Raw genomic sequence first — 12,946 nt, 5'->3', positions numbered from 1 at the left:
AAGGAAGTCTTCAGCTGAGAGTGAGAGCAGGGTTTACCTCATTGCCATGGATTATGTCATAATGCTTATTAACTATGCAGACAGTGATTGGCTGATGGGAAGGGGGAGGAGTCTGTCAGTGTTATTAGTAAGTTCCTTGCTTTTGAACGTTTAGACATTAAATAAACATCTTCTGGTGTTACAAATAAATGTGTTTCTTAAAAAACATGGGCAAATTTGGGTTTATAGAACATACATTTGCAAAAATAAATATATTTTTGGTTGTCTTTTGGTGTATATTTTGAAATAAGCGTGTGTGTACAACAGTTTTGTCTGGTTCTCGAATCTGGTTGGAGATAACAAAGTAATATTAGCACTTGTACAGCCTTTTCACCCTTCTGTATTACTCCGCCCACATAGAGTGACAACAGATCAATAAACTCACTACAGTCTGACAAATATTGCAGCTGTTGGACAACATAATGGACTTTTGAGGCTTAGGTGAGAATGTAGTTGTTTAGATTGAAACTATGCAGTTTATTTATAAAGATAACAGCCTATTTTAAAATATTTATAATCTCGGAGATTAAGCATTTGGCAGCCATCATTCTGTCATACTGAGCAGAGCAATGACAGCTGATGCTCTGCCACAAGATGGTGACAGAGACCTTATAGTAAGCCATTAGAGAAGGAAAAATACAGCGTAATTTTAAACTACAGCTGATCAAATCATTATAATACAGATAAAGGACTTTAAGTCGACCTCTCTCTTTCTCTTGTATATGGTAGTGCTGTATTTATACCATAGTATTTGTAGGGTGTTGAGTGTGAGATGGGACTCATCTTAAAGTCTTAAAACCGGAGATGGCCATCTGTTTCTAATGCGTCTCCTGTTTTCGTTACTGCAGACTAGAGCAAACAGAAAGAAAGAAGAAATGCCCGCATGTGTTAAGCATTTTTCATTATCACAAACACAACAGTAATCTGCAAGTGTTTGCTTTGCTTTGCCTTTTTCAGGGTTATTTATTGGGTCATTTCATGCTGTTCAGCCTCATAATCTTAAAATGTGAGCAAAATCAGCTGTTTTGTCATCATTTTAGACATAAGGCTAGAGAATCATTCAAACACTAGCTCTACAGTGACGTTGGTGAATGAGCAGAATGATCTGCTGTTCTGATGTCAGCTGTAGATGTGAATGAATGGCGGAAGAAAGTAGTTCCTCATGCAAAAGGATTTTGAGAATCTCAGTGTTTGATTTTTTATATACACGATTATGCCGTCAAACTGTTGTATAAATGCAATACCACACTTGTAGCGTGAGCGATTTGGCAGTATATTGTCACAGGTGAGGCTTTAAAGCACTTGGCTTGCGTCCTTGTGTCAACGCACGCCTCCCACCAGTACCGATATACAGCCATATCACACTGCTGTTTGAGTGATATTGCTTATATATATATATATATAAATATACATTTAAAAACTTGATAAATAATGATTTTCCTTGCTTTTAAATGTTTGGATATTAAATTATAATTTTCTTCTAGTTTAAGAAATGAATGTGTTTTCTTGCAAAATTATTAAGCGAATAAATCTTTTTATGCATATATCTTTTTATGCATTATAAATAAATAAATAAATAAATAAATATATATATATATATATATATATATATATATATATATATATTTTTTTTTTTTTTTTTTTTAAATGGACCAGAAAAATAAAATAAATAAATAAAACTTTCTCTAGAAGAAAAAATATTATCAGACATACTGTGAACATTTCCTTGCTCTGGTAAACATCATTTAAGAAATATTTAAAACAGAGAAAAAAAATCAAAGTGGGGCTAATAATTCTGACTTAATCTGTATATATGTATATATATATATATATATATATATATATATATATATATATATATATATATATATATATATATATATATATATATATGCATAAAAAGATTTATTCGCTTAATAATTTTGCAAGAAAACACATTCATTTCTAACACTAGAAGAAAATTATAATTTAATATCTAAACATTTAAAAGCAAGGAAAATCATTATTTATATATATATAAGCAATCATATATCATCATATATATATAAGCAATATCACTCAAACAGCAGTGTATATATATATATATATATATATATATATATATATATATATATATATATATATATATATATATATACATATATACAGATTAAGTCAGAATTATTAGCCCCACTTTGATTTTTTTTCTCTGTTTTAAATATTTCTTAAATGATGTTTACCAGAGCAAGGAAATGTTCACAGTATGTCTGATAATATTTTTTCTTCTAGAGAAAGTTTTATTTGTTTTATTTCAGCTAGAATAAAAACAGTTTAAATTTTTTTAAACACCATTTTAAGGACAAATTTATTAGCCTCTTTTGGCTCATTTTTTTTTCGATAGTCTACAGAACAAACCATCATTATACAATAACTTGCCTAATTACCCTAACCTGCCTAGTTACCCTAATTAACCTATTTAAACCTTTAAATGTCACTTTAAGCTGTATAGAAGTGTCTTGAAGAATATCTAGTCTAATATTATTTACTGTCATCATGACAAAGAGAAAATAAATCAGTTATTAGAGATGAGTTATTAAAACTATTTTTGATATGTGCTGAAAACAATCTGCTCTCTGTTAAACAGAAATTATGGAAAAAAATAAACAGGAGGGTTAATAATTCTGACTTCAACTGTATATATAACTTGCTACAACTTTCACTGATTTAGGAGCTACATTTATGCTTATATAATATGTTTATAGATTTCCCCCCTCCATCAACTAGACGTACAATTAGCAGCTTCATTTAGCACCGAAACAATTAGTCAAATACTTTTACAGTGAGTTTAGGACTGAAACAGACACTATTTTTCAAAGATTTTCTCCTAAATCTGCAAGCTGCGAGCTACTTTCACTCTTGAGATGTTGAATATGGGTCGTGTGGTGTACTGTTTATAATTATGATTTTTTTTTTTACTACATCAATGTCAAATACTGATGCTAATCTCCAGACACAAGCCTGTATGTTTATCATAGGACGTATGAATGAGGTCACGACCTCCATACGACTCTCACACACCATTTCAGTTCCCACATAACCACCATCAACCGCAAAAAAACACAGAGTTTTAATAACACCGACAACATTTTACGGTCAGCGAGTCGTTTTGTCTCTTCCAGTCACCAAGGATGCATTTATCTGACCAAAAAGCTGAATAAAATCAGAGTATTATGGTGGAATCTTGCTTCAAATGATTAGTTATGTGCTGTTTTGTTGATTAAACAATGGTTTGACATTCTGTGTATAATGATAGTTGTGAAATTGTTTAAAGTTTGCTGTGAATTAAAGTTTTGTAACTAAATAAGATTTATCGATGTGTAAATTGTCATCAGATCGCAGATTAGCTGCAGATCGCTAAAGGACTACAAATCAGCCATTTATGGACTACATATTCAGTCATGCCACACACCTGCTCCAAGTCTCCACTGATTAGACTCCCACAGCTGATGCTGCTTCTGGACTGATTGCAGCACTATATAAACAGCACAGAAACACTCACTGTTGCTGAGTCTTGTCTACTGTTTTTAGTGATGCTACAACGCGGTTTCCTTTGTCTTGTTCATTTGTTTAATCCTGTTTGCTAGTGATGGTGAAATGAAGCTTTCTGAACCAGTGAAGCGCTCGACTCAATTGTATCGGAAAAAGGTTCGTTACTCGAAGCTTTCTAAATCAGAGCTCGATGAGGACCTCTTCTGGTGAAAGTGTGGGAAAGCACTGTGTTGCCATAATGTCAAATGTTCACAACTGACCAACTCATTCATGTAGTAATACAACAACAGCAATATAAACAAATTACTCAATTACTGCAGTTTTTACACAAGATATATTACATTACACAACTGATGATTATAGTAAAATCCAAGATATTCAAAAGATTATCATAACACAATTAGTCCCGCTCCTAGCAGGGATCGAATCAGCGATCCCCTGGTTGACAGGCGAGTGCTCTAGAAGGACGCTATGTGAACGATGCTTCAGGGTTGCATTCACCAGATCGTCTCTGTTAAACACAATACTATGATATGCGGTGGTTTTCTTTAAAGATAGTCATAAAAAAATACGCTAATACACTTTAGTATTGTTCAAAACCTTTTTACTAAAAAATACTATTGTAGTTTAGTTTAATTACTGGTGTGCGGGACTGGTGCAGTGCTTTGAAACAAATGTATGTAATAGACGCCAATTCTCTCGCTATACACTTTACTATGAGGGTGTTTAAACCTCATCAACCTCAAACCTTAAACCTCATCAAAATTGGAAGCAGTCACGTGGGTAAAGGCGAAAATGAAGCTTCGGACGTCACTGATCACGTGATGATGGCAAAACGAATCAAGCTCCGGTACACTGCTTCACTGCGAGATGTATCGTTTTTTTGATACATTCTCCGAAGCCTCGGCGCACAACGTCACATCACTACTGTTTGCTGCCTGCCTTGTGACCATCTGCCTGTTAATTTGACTACGACTCTGGATTGCCCTCATGCATCTGTTTGCTAGGGATGGCTGACGTGAAACTGACGTTTCGACACAGTGTCGAGATCCCGAAGCGCAAGTGTTTCGAAACACTGCACCGAAGCATGATCCGAAACACCCAGGTCACGTGACTAAAGCGATTCAAAGCATTGATCATTTCAGAGGCGTTTTAAGACCCGGAGAATCTGCATTTGACTGGCATGATCAATATTATGACTCTGTTTTGTATGGCCTAGTGGACTGTGCGTGTGCACATTAGTACTGAGGTACAAATTGGTTGTGGATTCGAATCCCAATTAGTTCAAATGCTCCAATATCATGATTTTATATATTTTAATCATGTTTCTGTTTTATGGTGTAGTCTAGATAGGATACAGCTGTGGATACGCCATCAATTTAGCCTCATTTTTGTAACTCTGTAAAACAATAATTCATATTTTTACAGTACTGTGATGGGTTTAGGTTTTAGATAGACGTTAATAAAATACAATAGGAAATTTAATTAATAATATAAATTATATTATAATAATATAATAATATAATTATTGTTAACTTCTAGCCACAACTGTATCTGATCTAGCAACAACCCTGTTTTATGAACAAAACAATACAAATTTATTTACAAGGTGTTTATTCGTATGTCAGAGCAATGTTGAAACAAAACGATACAATAACAAAGCATTACTGGTATTAAAGCATTTCAAAATGTATCAGTCTGGATTCGAACCCATTATTCCCACATGGTGGTCACGAACTCAAACCGCTCGACCAAACTATTTTCAGATTCTAGGCTACAAAGTGGGGTTTCATACCTTAATTTGCTCAACTGTTCTTTGCTGTTTCAGTGAAATACAAATAAAATGACCACTAGGTGTCACCGTAGAGTGGTGTTTCGAAACGTTTCGAAGCTTCGACACATTTGCTTCGATAGTTTCAGTGTTTCACGAAGCCTCGCTTTGCCCACCACTACTGTTTGCTCCTGTGTTGATCATTGCTTGTAACCCCGCCGGTCCTACACCACCCAACCTGCTCCAAGCTGGGATCGAACCGGCGACCTTCCGCATGGGAGTCGGTTGCCGTAACAAGGAGGCTAAAGACTAAGGCCTCTAGCATCTGTGGCTAGAGCACCTTTAGAGGTCAGAGGAGTGAGGTTTACCTGCACAGCACTTACTAGCTAGCCTCCGTTACACTCACCCCCCTAAACCTCACTCCCATCCGGGTCACTGCACCAATGTAACCCCGCCGATCCTACACCTCCCAACCCGCTCCAGGCTGGGATCGAACCAGCGACTTTCCGCATGGGTGTCGATTGCTCTACAAAGGAGGTTGAAAACCATAGCCTCTAGCATTTGCCGCTAGAGCACCTTTTTAGAGGTCAGAGGAGTGAGGTTTACCCGCACAGCACTTACTAGCTGGCCTCCGTTACACTTGTCTGACCTCGCTAATAAACCTGCATGTGGATCTGCACCTCTGTTGTCAGTGTCACTCCCCTGTTTACATAAATAATTAATCTTAGATTATTAAAGTATTTTTGCACCGGTTTTAGAATAAAATCTCTTACTTTAATGACTGGGTGAGCAAATGCATTTTTTATAAATATAATTTAAGATTAACATGACTAAAAACAATAGAGTAAATGCGGAGCTAGTGTTTCTTACCGTACTGAGACAGTTCTGCTGAACGGTTAATGTGACCTCTGTCCATTATATACGGTTCCTTATACAGCATCGATGTTGTAATGTAGTTAAAATACAATCAGTTAAACAGACTTTGGGATTTATTTAGTCGCTCAAGCACAAAATGAGATGAAAAGTCCTTCACTCGCATGCGGCTGTCAGAATCGGCAGGCTAGCGCAGAAGCTCCATTGAATATACTGGGGTAAAGTAAATGCTTGTGTTTTAAAGATATGACGGGGGGAAATACCAAAAAGAAATCCCAAAAAGCGCTTAACCCAGGTTACTGGCAAATTAAAAGTCCTTTAGTATACTTCCGCATATACCCTATAACCTGTAAAATCTGTTTCTAAACAGTTGACATCGTATTATATTTGTGTCCAACTTGAAATATTGGAGAAAGGCATGGTTATGACACAAACATTCATTTATTTTTCATAATTAAAATTTTTAATTGAAATGAAATTTAATTTTATCTCATAATTAATTAATTAATTAATATATTAATTAACTGTCGTTTTATCTAGCATTTCTTAATAGATTAATTATGTAATTTGTTTAATTATGTTATCTTTTATTATGTAATTATGATTTATCAAACTATATTTATAACAAAAAATATTAAATATATTCTAAACACCTTCCCATGCATGGGTTGAGGCTGGAAGGGCATTCGCTGCTCAAAAATGGGCTGGATAAGTTGGCGGTTCATTCCTCTGTGGCGGCCCCAGATTAATAAAGGGACTAAGCCGAAAAGAAAATGAATGAATGAATGTCCTAAACATCTCAAAAAATGCCAAACAATAACGTAAAATTAAAAAAGGGCATAAATAAAGGTCATGATTATTTTGTTAAAAAGTAAATTAATTAACTCACTATTTTACAGCGCTGCACCTGCAATGTAAATATGTTTTAAAAACAAAATAAAAGCATATTAAATTGCTAATTTACAAAACATGAATGGCTGAGATAGGTGGCGCAGTGGTAGCACGATCACCTCACAGCAAGAGGGTGGCTGGTTTGAGCGTCGGCTGGGTCAGCTGGTGTTTCTGTGTGGAGTTCGTGTTTCTCCCCGTGTTGGCGTGGGTTTCCTCTGGGTGCTCTGATTACCCAACATAAGCGCTATAGGGGTTTCCCATCACAGTCCAAACACATGCGCTTTAGGGGAAATGAGTAAGTTAAAATTGTCTGTATTGTATGAGTGTGCATAGATGTGTTTCCAGTGATGGGTTGCAGCTAGAAGGGCATCCGCTGTGTGTAACATATGCTGGACAAGTTGGCGGTTCATTCCGCTGTGGCGACCCTAGATAAATAAAGGAACTAAGCCGAAAATAAAATAAATAAATAAAGCATAATTATTATAAAATATTATTAAAGATATTTATAAATACGACATAAAAAGTAAACATAATGAGAAAACAGAAAATATACAGTCATTAAAAATAATAATAACTCTAGTTTATTTATTATTTAATATTTTAACATTGCTGAAAATAAAAAAGCAACAAATAAAAGCCTTTTAAATTGTAAAAAAAAAAAAAAGAACGTGATGTTTTATGAATGGCTATGACGTATAAGAGTCACTATAAAGCAATAAAAACACGCAAGAAACAATAAACATCACATTATGAACACATCAAGAAACGCCATCGGAGCTGGAGTCAGCACGAGGGAGGGGCTTTTCCACATTTCCTGTCAATCATCTGGTAAAAAGGGCGTGGAATACGAGCACTTTGACCTATGAGAAAAGCGACATTTAAATTGAGATATGAATACATAAATAAATCCATCGCAAGCCCAAAACACTCTCATCCAGCACTTCGGAGGATTGATTCTCGATATAACGGATAAAAGTCTTAAAAACGGGTATCAGCAACTTGACGTTACCGTTAATATGATAAGAAGGCAACGGAATTCGCGCTGAAGCTTCAAAAGAAGGGACTTTAATACCTTTAGCTTTAGCCCGTTAGCCCGGACCGCTTATGTGTGTGTGTGTATTTACAACGACAACTGTACATCTGTGTGTTTACGTGAGTACGACGATTATTAATATGATCGACGACTGGTGCTGTGGACAAGGAATGAAGTGAAGAAGGGCAGGACTTCAGGGATGTAGTGTTTGTTTAGGTGGGTTCATTGTTTCTCCTCACGTGTGTGTGTGTGTGTGTGGTGTGTGTGCATTCTACATGATCCTATGCTTGTTTTTAACACACATTTGTTTTTTAGATATGCTAATGTAGCATACAACAGAAATGTGTTTGTTTTACTAATACATTAGTCGTTTTATGTATGGTAAATGTACAGCATCTCGCATGACGTCAGCTTTTGTGCATATCATAATAGTGTATATAAAATTCTACGTTATATTTATTCATGAATTCCAGTGTTGTGCTAGAAACAAGCATACACGAACTGAACACAGGATGATAATGATGTAGTGACGATAATGATAGTAATGTAACAGCAGAGTAGATGTATATTACATATAATGCATGTGATAATGAAAATAAGTAGTTATGAACATGACGTAGTTGCTTTAATGTGATGCACGTGACGTCATTTTGCTTAAAGTTAAGTGGTGAACGTGGGTTTCACACCTTGGCGTGATTTTGCTGGCTGTTTGTTGACTTTAAATGCTATTTATATATTTAAATTTCCCACCATATCATAATAAATAGCTTAAAAATATCAGTGACCTACAGCTGATGTGCAGCGTTATCACTGTTTACATGCTGTCCAACCCTGCTCTTGTTGAACTTGACAGTAATGATTGGGATGTAGTGGCAAAACAAGCCTGATCTGCTCCTTCTCTTTGCATTTGTCATTGGATTTATTGCATCAACCCCATGCGGGAGCTGCTGACCCATGACTGAAGATGAGAAGCAAGTATTGAAGGATTGATCTTCCTCTGTGTTTTTGTGTTTGTTTAGACGGGAACAGTCGCTGCTGCTTCACAAGCCCAAAATAACAGCACTGGAGAAGAGTCGGTGTGTTTCCAGAATGGAGAAGACAGAGAAGAGGCCTGGATATTTCGCCAGGTGAGATGAATAACAGATTGCGACGTGAAAAGCAAACGCACCAGTCAGTGGTGCATGAATGAAAGAGGGCTGAAAGTAGTGATGCTGCTGCTGTGGTCGGGGCAAAAGAGGAATTAAAACTGTTTTTGGTTTATTTAAAGCTGACGCAGATCCTGCTGTACACCCTGATGCTGGTTGAAATTGAAATGATGATTTTACATTGAAAACATTACAGTGCCTTTTTTTGGTGAAACTAAAATTAAATTAAATTAAATACTTAGAAATGTCACAATTACTCACTTAAAACCTAAAGTTACTTCTATTAAAGCGACAAACAAACAAAAATAATAATAGGTCCAATGCAATTTGGTTGTTTAAAGGGTCACGAAACACCAAAACACATGTGTTTGAGCTGTTGAGTTGGTTGTTTTACTTCCGGTTTGAAACTAATTTTTGAAGCTGCGTCACGGTCATGACATAATAGCGTGTATTCCAGCGTGCAGACTGGACGTCTGTGCCAGAGTGTGTCTTATTACGTCTTACAGTGTGATGCATTAATGCATGAGTAAAGCTTAGTTTAAACCAATCAGCGCGCTCTATTGTGCAACTTCATTAATATTCATTACTGTCACAGTGTTTAGACGACAGAGACGCCACGTTGTGTTGGCAAAACAAGCGTGAAGTGTTGCTTTTATAGTTTGTTGCCATTAAGTTTTGTTTTCATTTTCTCTCTGTGAGAGCGCAGACTCACGTGTGGATTAACAGTGTACGCGACGCGCGACAACAATAACTTACGTGTCTAAGGAGGATTATTGTTTACCTGAGAGCTGTTCTCATCTGCAAACGCTGAGATCCGGATTCGCTTTAGTCTTCTCTCCATAAAGACGCGGCTCTAGTTGCTGGTGATTGTCCTGTCTCTACAGATTTGGTAAGTGAGCGACCAGTGCTCTTTGTTTATTCAGTTTGTTCGTATCTAACAAACTATTGCACCGAGTGTAAACATGTAAGCACCACAACCAAACTTTAACCTCGTGTAGGGTTTTTACCGCATTTTGTGACCGGAATAACACACGCGGCTTTCTGACGCTACCTGCCTTGTGCATCTAGGTTTCTGGGAAATGCGGAGGTTTTTTTTCTCTCATTCGCCGTGCGGTATCAAACATTGCATGAAAAATACACGCTTAGAGCAGTTCCTCGAATCAAATATCTCGTTTGTCGCGAGGGGCATGAACGAATTCCCTGAATGAAAGAGCCAAACTGCAGTTAAAGTCCAACATTTAATAATTTGGCAAATAATTCGACTACAGATGTCCATGTAGGTTAAACACCATCACTTTCTACTGTGTTTGTGAATCCAACACTCCCCCTAAACAGGGCTGGACACGCCCACTTTTCTGACTTTTTCCAAAGTAGAGGTGTGAAAACACCCTGCTGAAACGAGGGGGTTTCATGGCCCTTTAAGTCATATAATACTGTTCGGGTTGTTGAACATTTCAAGTTGTAAAGCAGCTGTTTTCTTGAAAAAGACGTCATAGTGCGATTAGAAACTGATTTGGAAATGACCTTATTTTAATATAGTCTGTCGTGAGCTGAGGTAGGCCGGTCTGAGGCTTGCTTGAAACTCCAGGGCTGAAAAGGAGTCCCACTCTGGCTCTGCGTTGGAGTGAGCTAGTTGAGTGATTTCCGCCCGTTTGGTCGACAGAGACAAGACAACTAAAGAGAGCAGCAAACCGCAACATGAGTGGCGTAGCTTGTAAAGCGCATGGCAACAAGTTTTGACACTATCAATCATGAACCCGGTTCGAATCCAGCGTCTGATGAACTCATTCATCACGTTTGCAAATTGCTCTTCAGATGGCGCCTTTATAGCAATGTGTGTGCAGTCGATTGCTCCGATTACATTGGGAAAACGGGCGATCGCTGCAAGTTGTGCTTTAATGTTTGGCTGGTCAACTGCACGGTATGGAAACCTTATATACCTGCTAGGCATGTGGATGATCCCGTCCCACACAGCTGCCATTACACGGCTCAAAGATACTTTGTAGTGTGTGATTTAACACAACTGCCTCTAGGAGTCGCCAATGGAAATAAAACAAACACACACAAGAAACACATGTACACCAGACATGAAGCTGTCGTGGACCAACGCACGTTCTCACGTTCATTTCATCGTTAGTAAATCCAAACGTGAGCGTGAAACCTGGCGTATGCAGTTTTGATAGATGAGTCCCCATGAGGTGTCTGATTAGGGTTGGAACTAGACTTTGCAGGACACTGGCCCTCCAGGGCCGAGTTGGACACCCTTGATGTAGGCCCCGTTTACACTAGTGCGTTTTAGTTTTAAAACGGCGTTTTAGATTAAAAACGATCCGCGTCCACACTAGCGTTTCAACTAGCGTTTCTGAACATATCTCCATCCACACTACGCCACCAAAAATGTATATCATGTGACCATTCGGGCACTGGGCATGCGCGTTCTAGGATAAACCGGAAGCATGTGTCTCGCTGGGCGTTTGGTTATTGTTAGTCAACAAACGCCAGTTGAACAATGAACGCGATGGCAAAGAAAGCAAGAGAGGTATTCTTGTGGACGGATGACGAGGTCGAAACGTTACTAAACGTAACAAATGAATAACTGCACAATGGCGCCTAAAACAGACAATAGTGCAAACAACGCTCCCATTTCTGTGTCCATGTTGTTGTTTACAGTGAAGGCTGGTCTGCTGTCTTCCGGTAGCGTTAAAGCCGTGTGTTATAGTCATGTGATAGGGGCTTGATGCAACTTTGTGCTTAGTCAGGAGTAAATATGTGTTTGAGGGTGTTTGCATCATCAATGTTGCTTTCCATTGTTGCAGATCTGAAATGTTGTTGTGCTGATTGTAAAAAGCATCAGCCCTCCATCAGTCCATCATCACAGTGCTTCAGTATTATTATTCCCTCCAGAACTGTCTTGATCATCTGTCTGTGCTCCCAAAGAGCATCTCACTCCTCTAAAACTTACCGCGTTCATTGCATTTCGTCTTCGTCTTCTGAGGCGCAGCTCATTTATTAGAGGAAAAACACCACAGTGGAGAATCCCAACAGTCCAGCTCCACTTCTCTGACTGATATCTGTGCATGTTCATCAGGAAGTGATGGCGTCATTCTCTTTAGTTTCTCATTGGATGGAAACGCTGCTTTATTCACTGAGGCTTTATGCCATATTGCAGTTTTGTGCATCTAATTCACATCTCTGACTGGAAACAGAGCGACAAGCTAGCAAGAGACACAGGATGAGGAAACCTTGTTCACTTACTGTACGCCTTCATCCTTCACATTAGTGCTCGATGCGTCTGTGTTGTTTGCCAAGTCAGGCATACTGCTAATATCATAGTCTGTTATCATCGAAACACACCTGCATACAGTATATTAAACTTTTTGTGTGAGCGTACCTTGTATTCCACATGTTGTGAGTGCCAAATGTCCCCACAAGTATATCAATACCAGTTCTTTTTGACTTTGTGGGGCATTTTTTTGGTCTCCATGAGGAAAATGGCTGAGTCAGATTAAATGAAGTAGTGTGAGAGTGTTAAAGTGCAGAGTGTTTCCTGTGAGGGTTGAGTTAGGGGGAGAGTTGGGGGAGGGAGAGAATATACTGTCTGTACACTAGAAACATCATTATGGCCATGGGGAGACCATAAACATAGCTGTGTGTGTGTGTGCGCGT

The 12,946-nt window shown here is 37.8% G+C and overlaps 1 protein-coding gene across 31 annotated transcripts in view; it reads left to right on the top strand.

Annotated features, from left to right (window-relative positions):
* The first annotated feature begins 7,987 nt into the window (after positions 1-7,987).
* Positions 7,988-12,946, top strand: part of ncoa7b (nuclear receptor coactivator 7b) — a 52,369-nt gene continuing 47,410 nt past the window's right edge. For all 31 annotated transcript variants that reach the window (XR_015517925.1, XR_015517924.1, XR_015517911.1 and 28 more), the window contains 2 exon segments: positions 7,988-8,351; positions 9,155-9,262. Coding sequence is in view for 5 of the 31 variants with exons in the window: in XM_087297757.1 (XP_087153883.1) it covers positions 9,225-9,262 (38 nt within the window). In the remaining 26 variants the exon portion in view is untranslated.

The sequence above is a fragment of the Danio rerio genome, chromosome 20 (genome assembly GCF_052040795.2).
Source record: "Danio rerio strain M-AB ecotype USA chromosome 20, GRCz13ab, whole genome shotgun sequence".
Taxonomy (NCBI): Eukaryota; Metazoa; Chordata; class Actinopteri; order Cypriniformes; family Danionidae; genus Danio; species Danio rerio.
The sequence above is the reverse complement of the archived record's forward strand: the minus strand, read 5'-3'. Positions and strand labels throughout refer to the sequence as shown.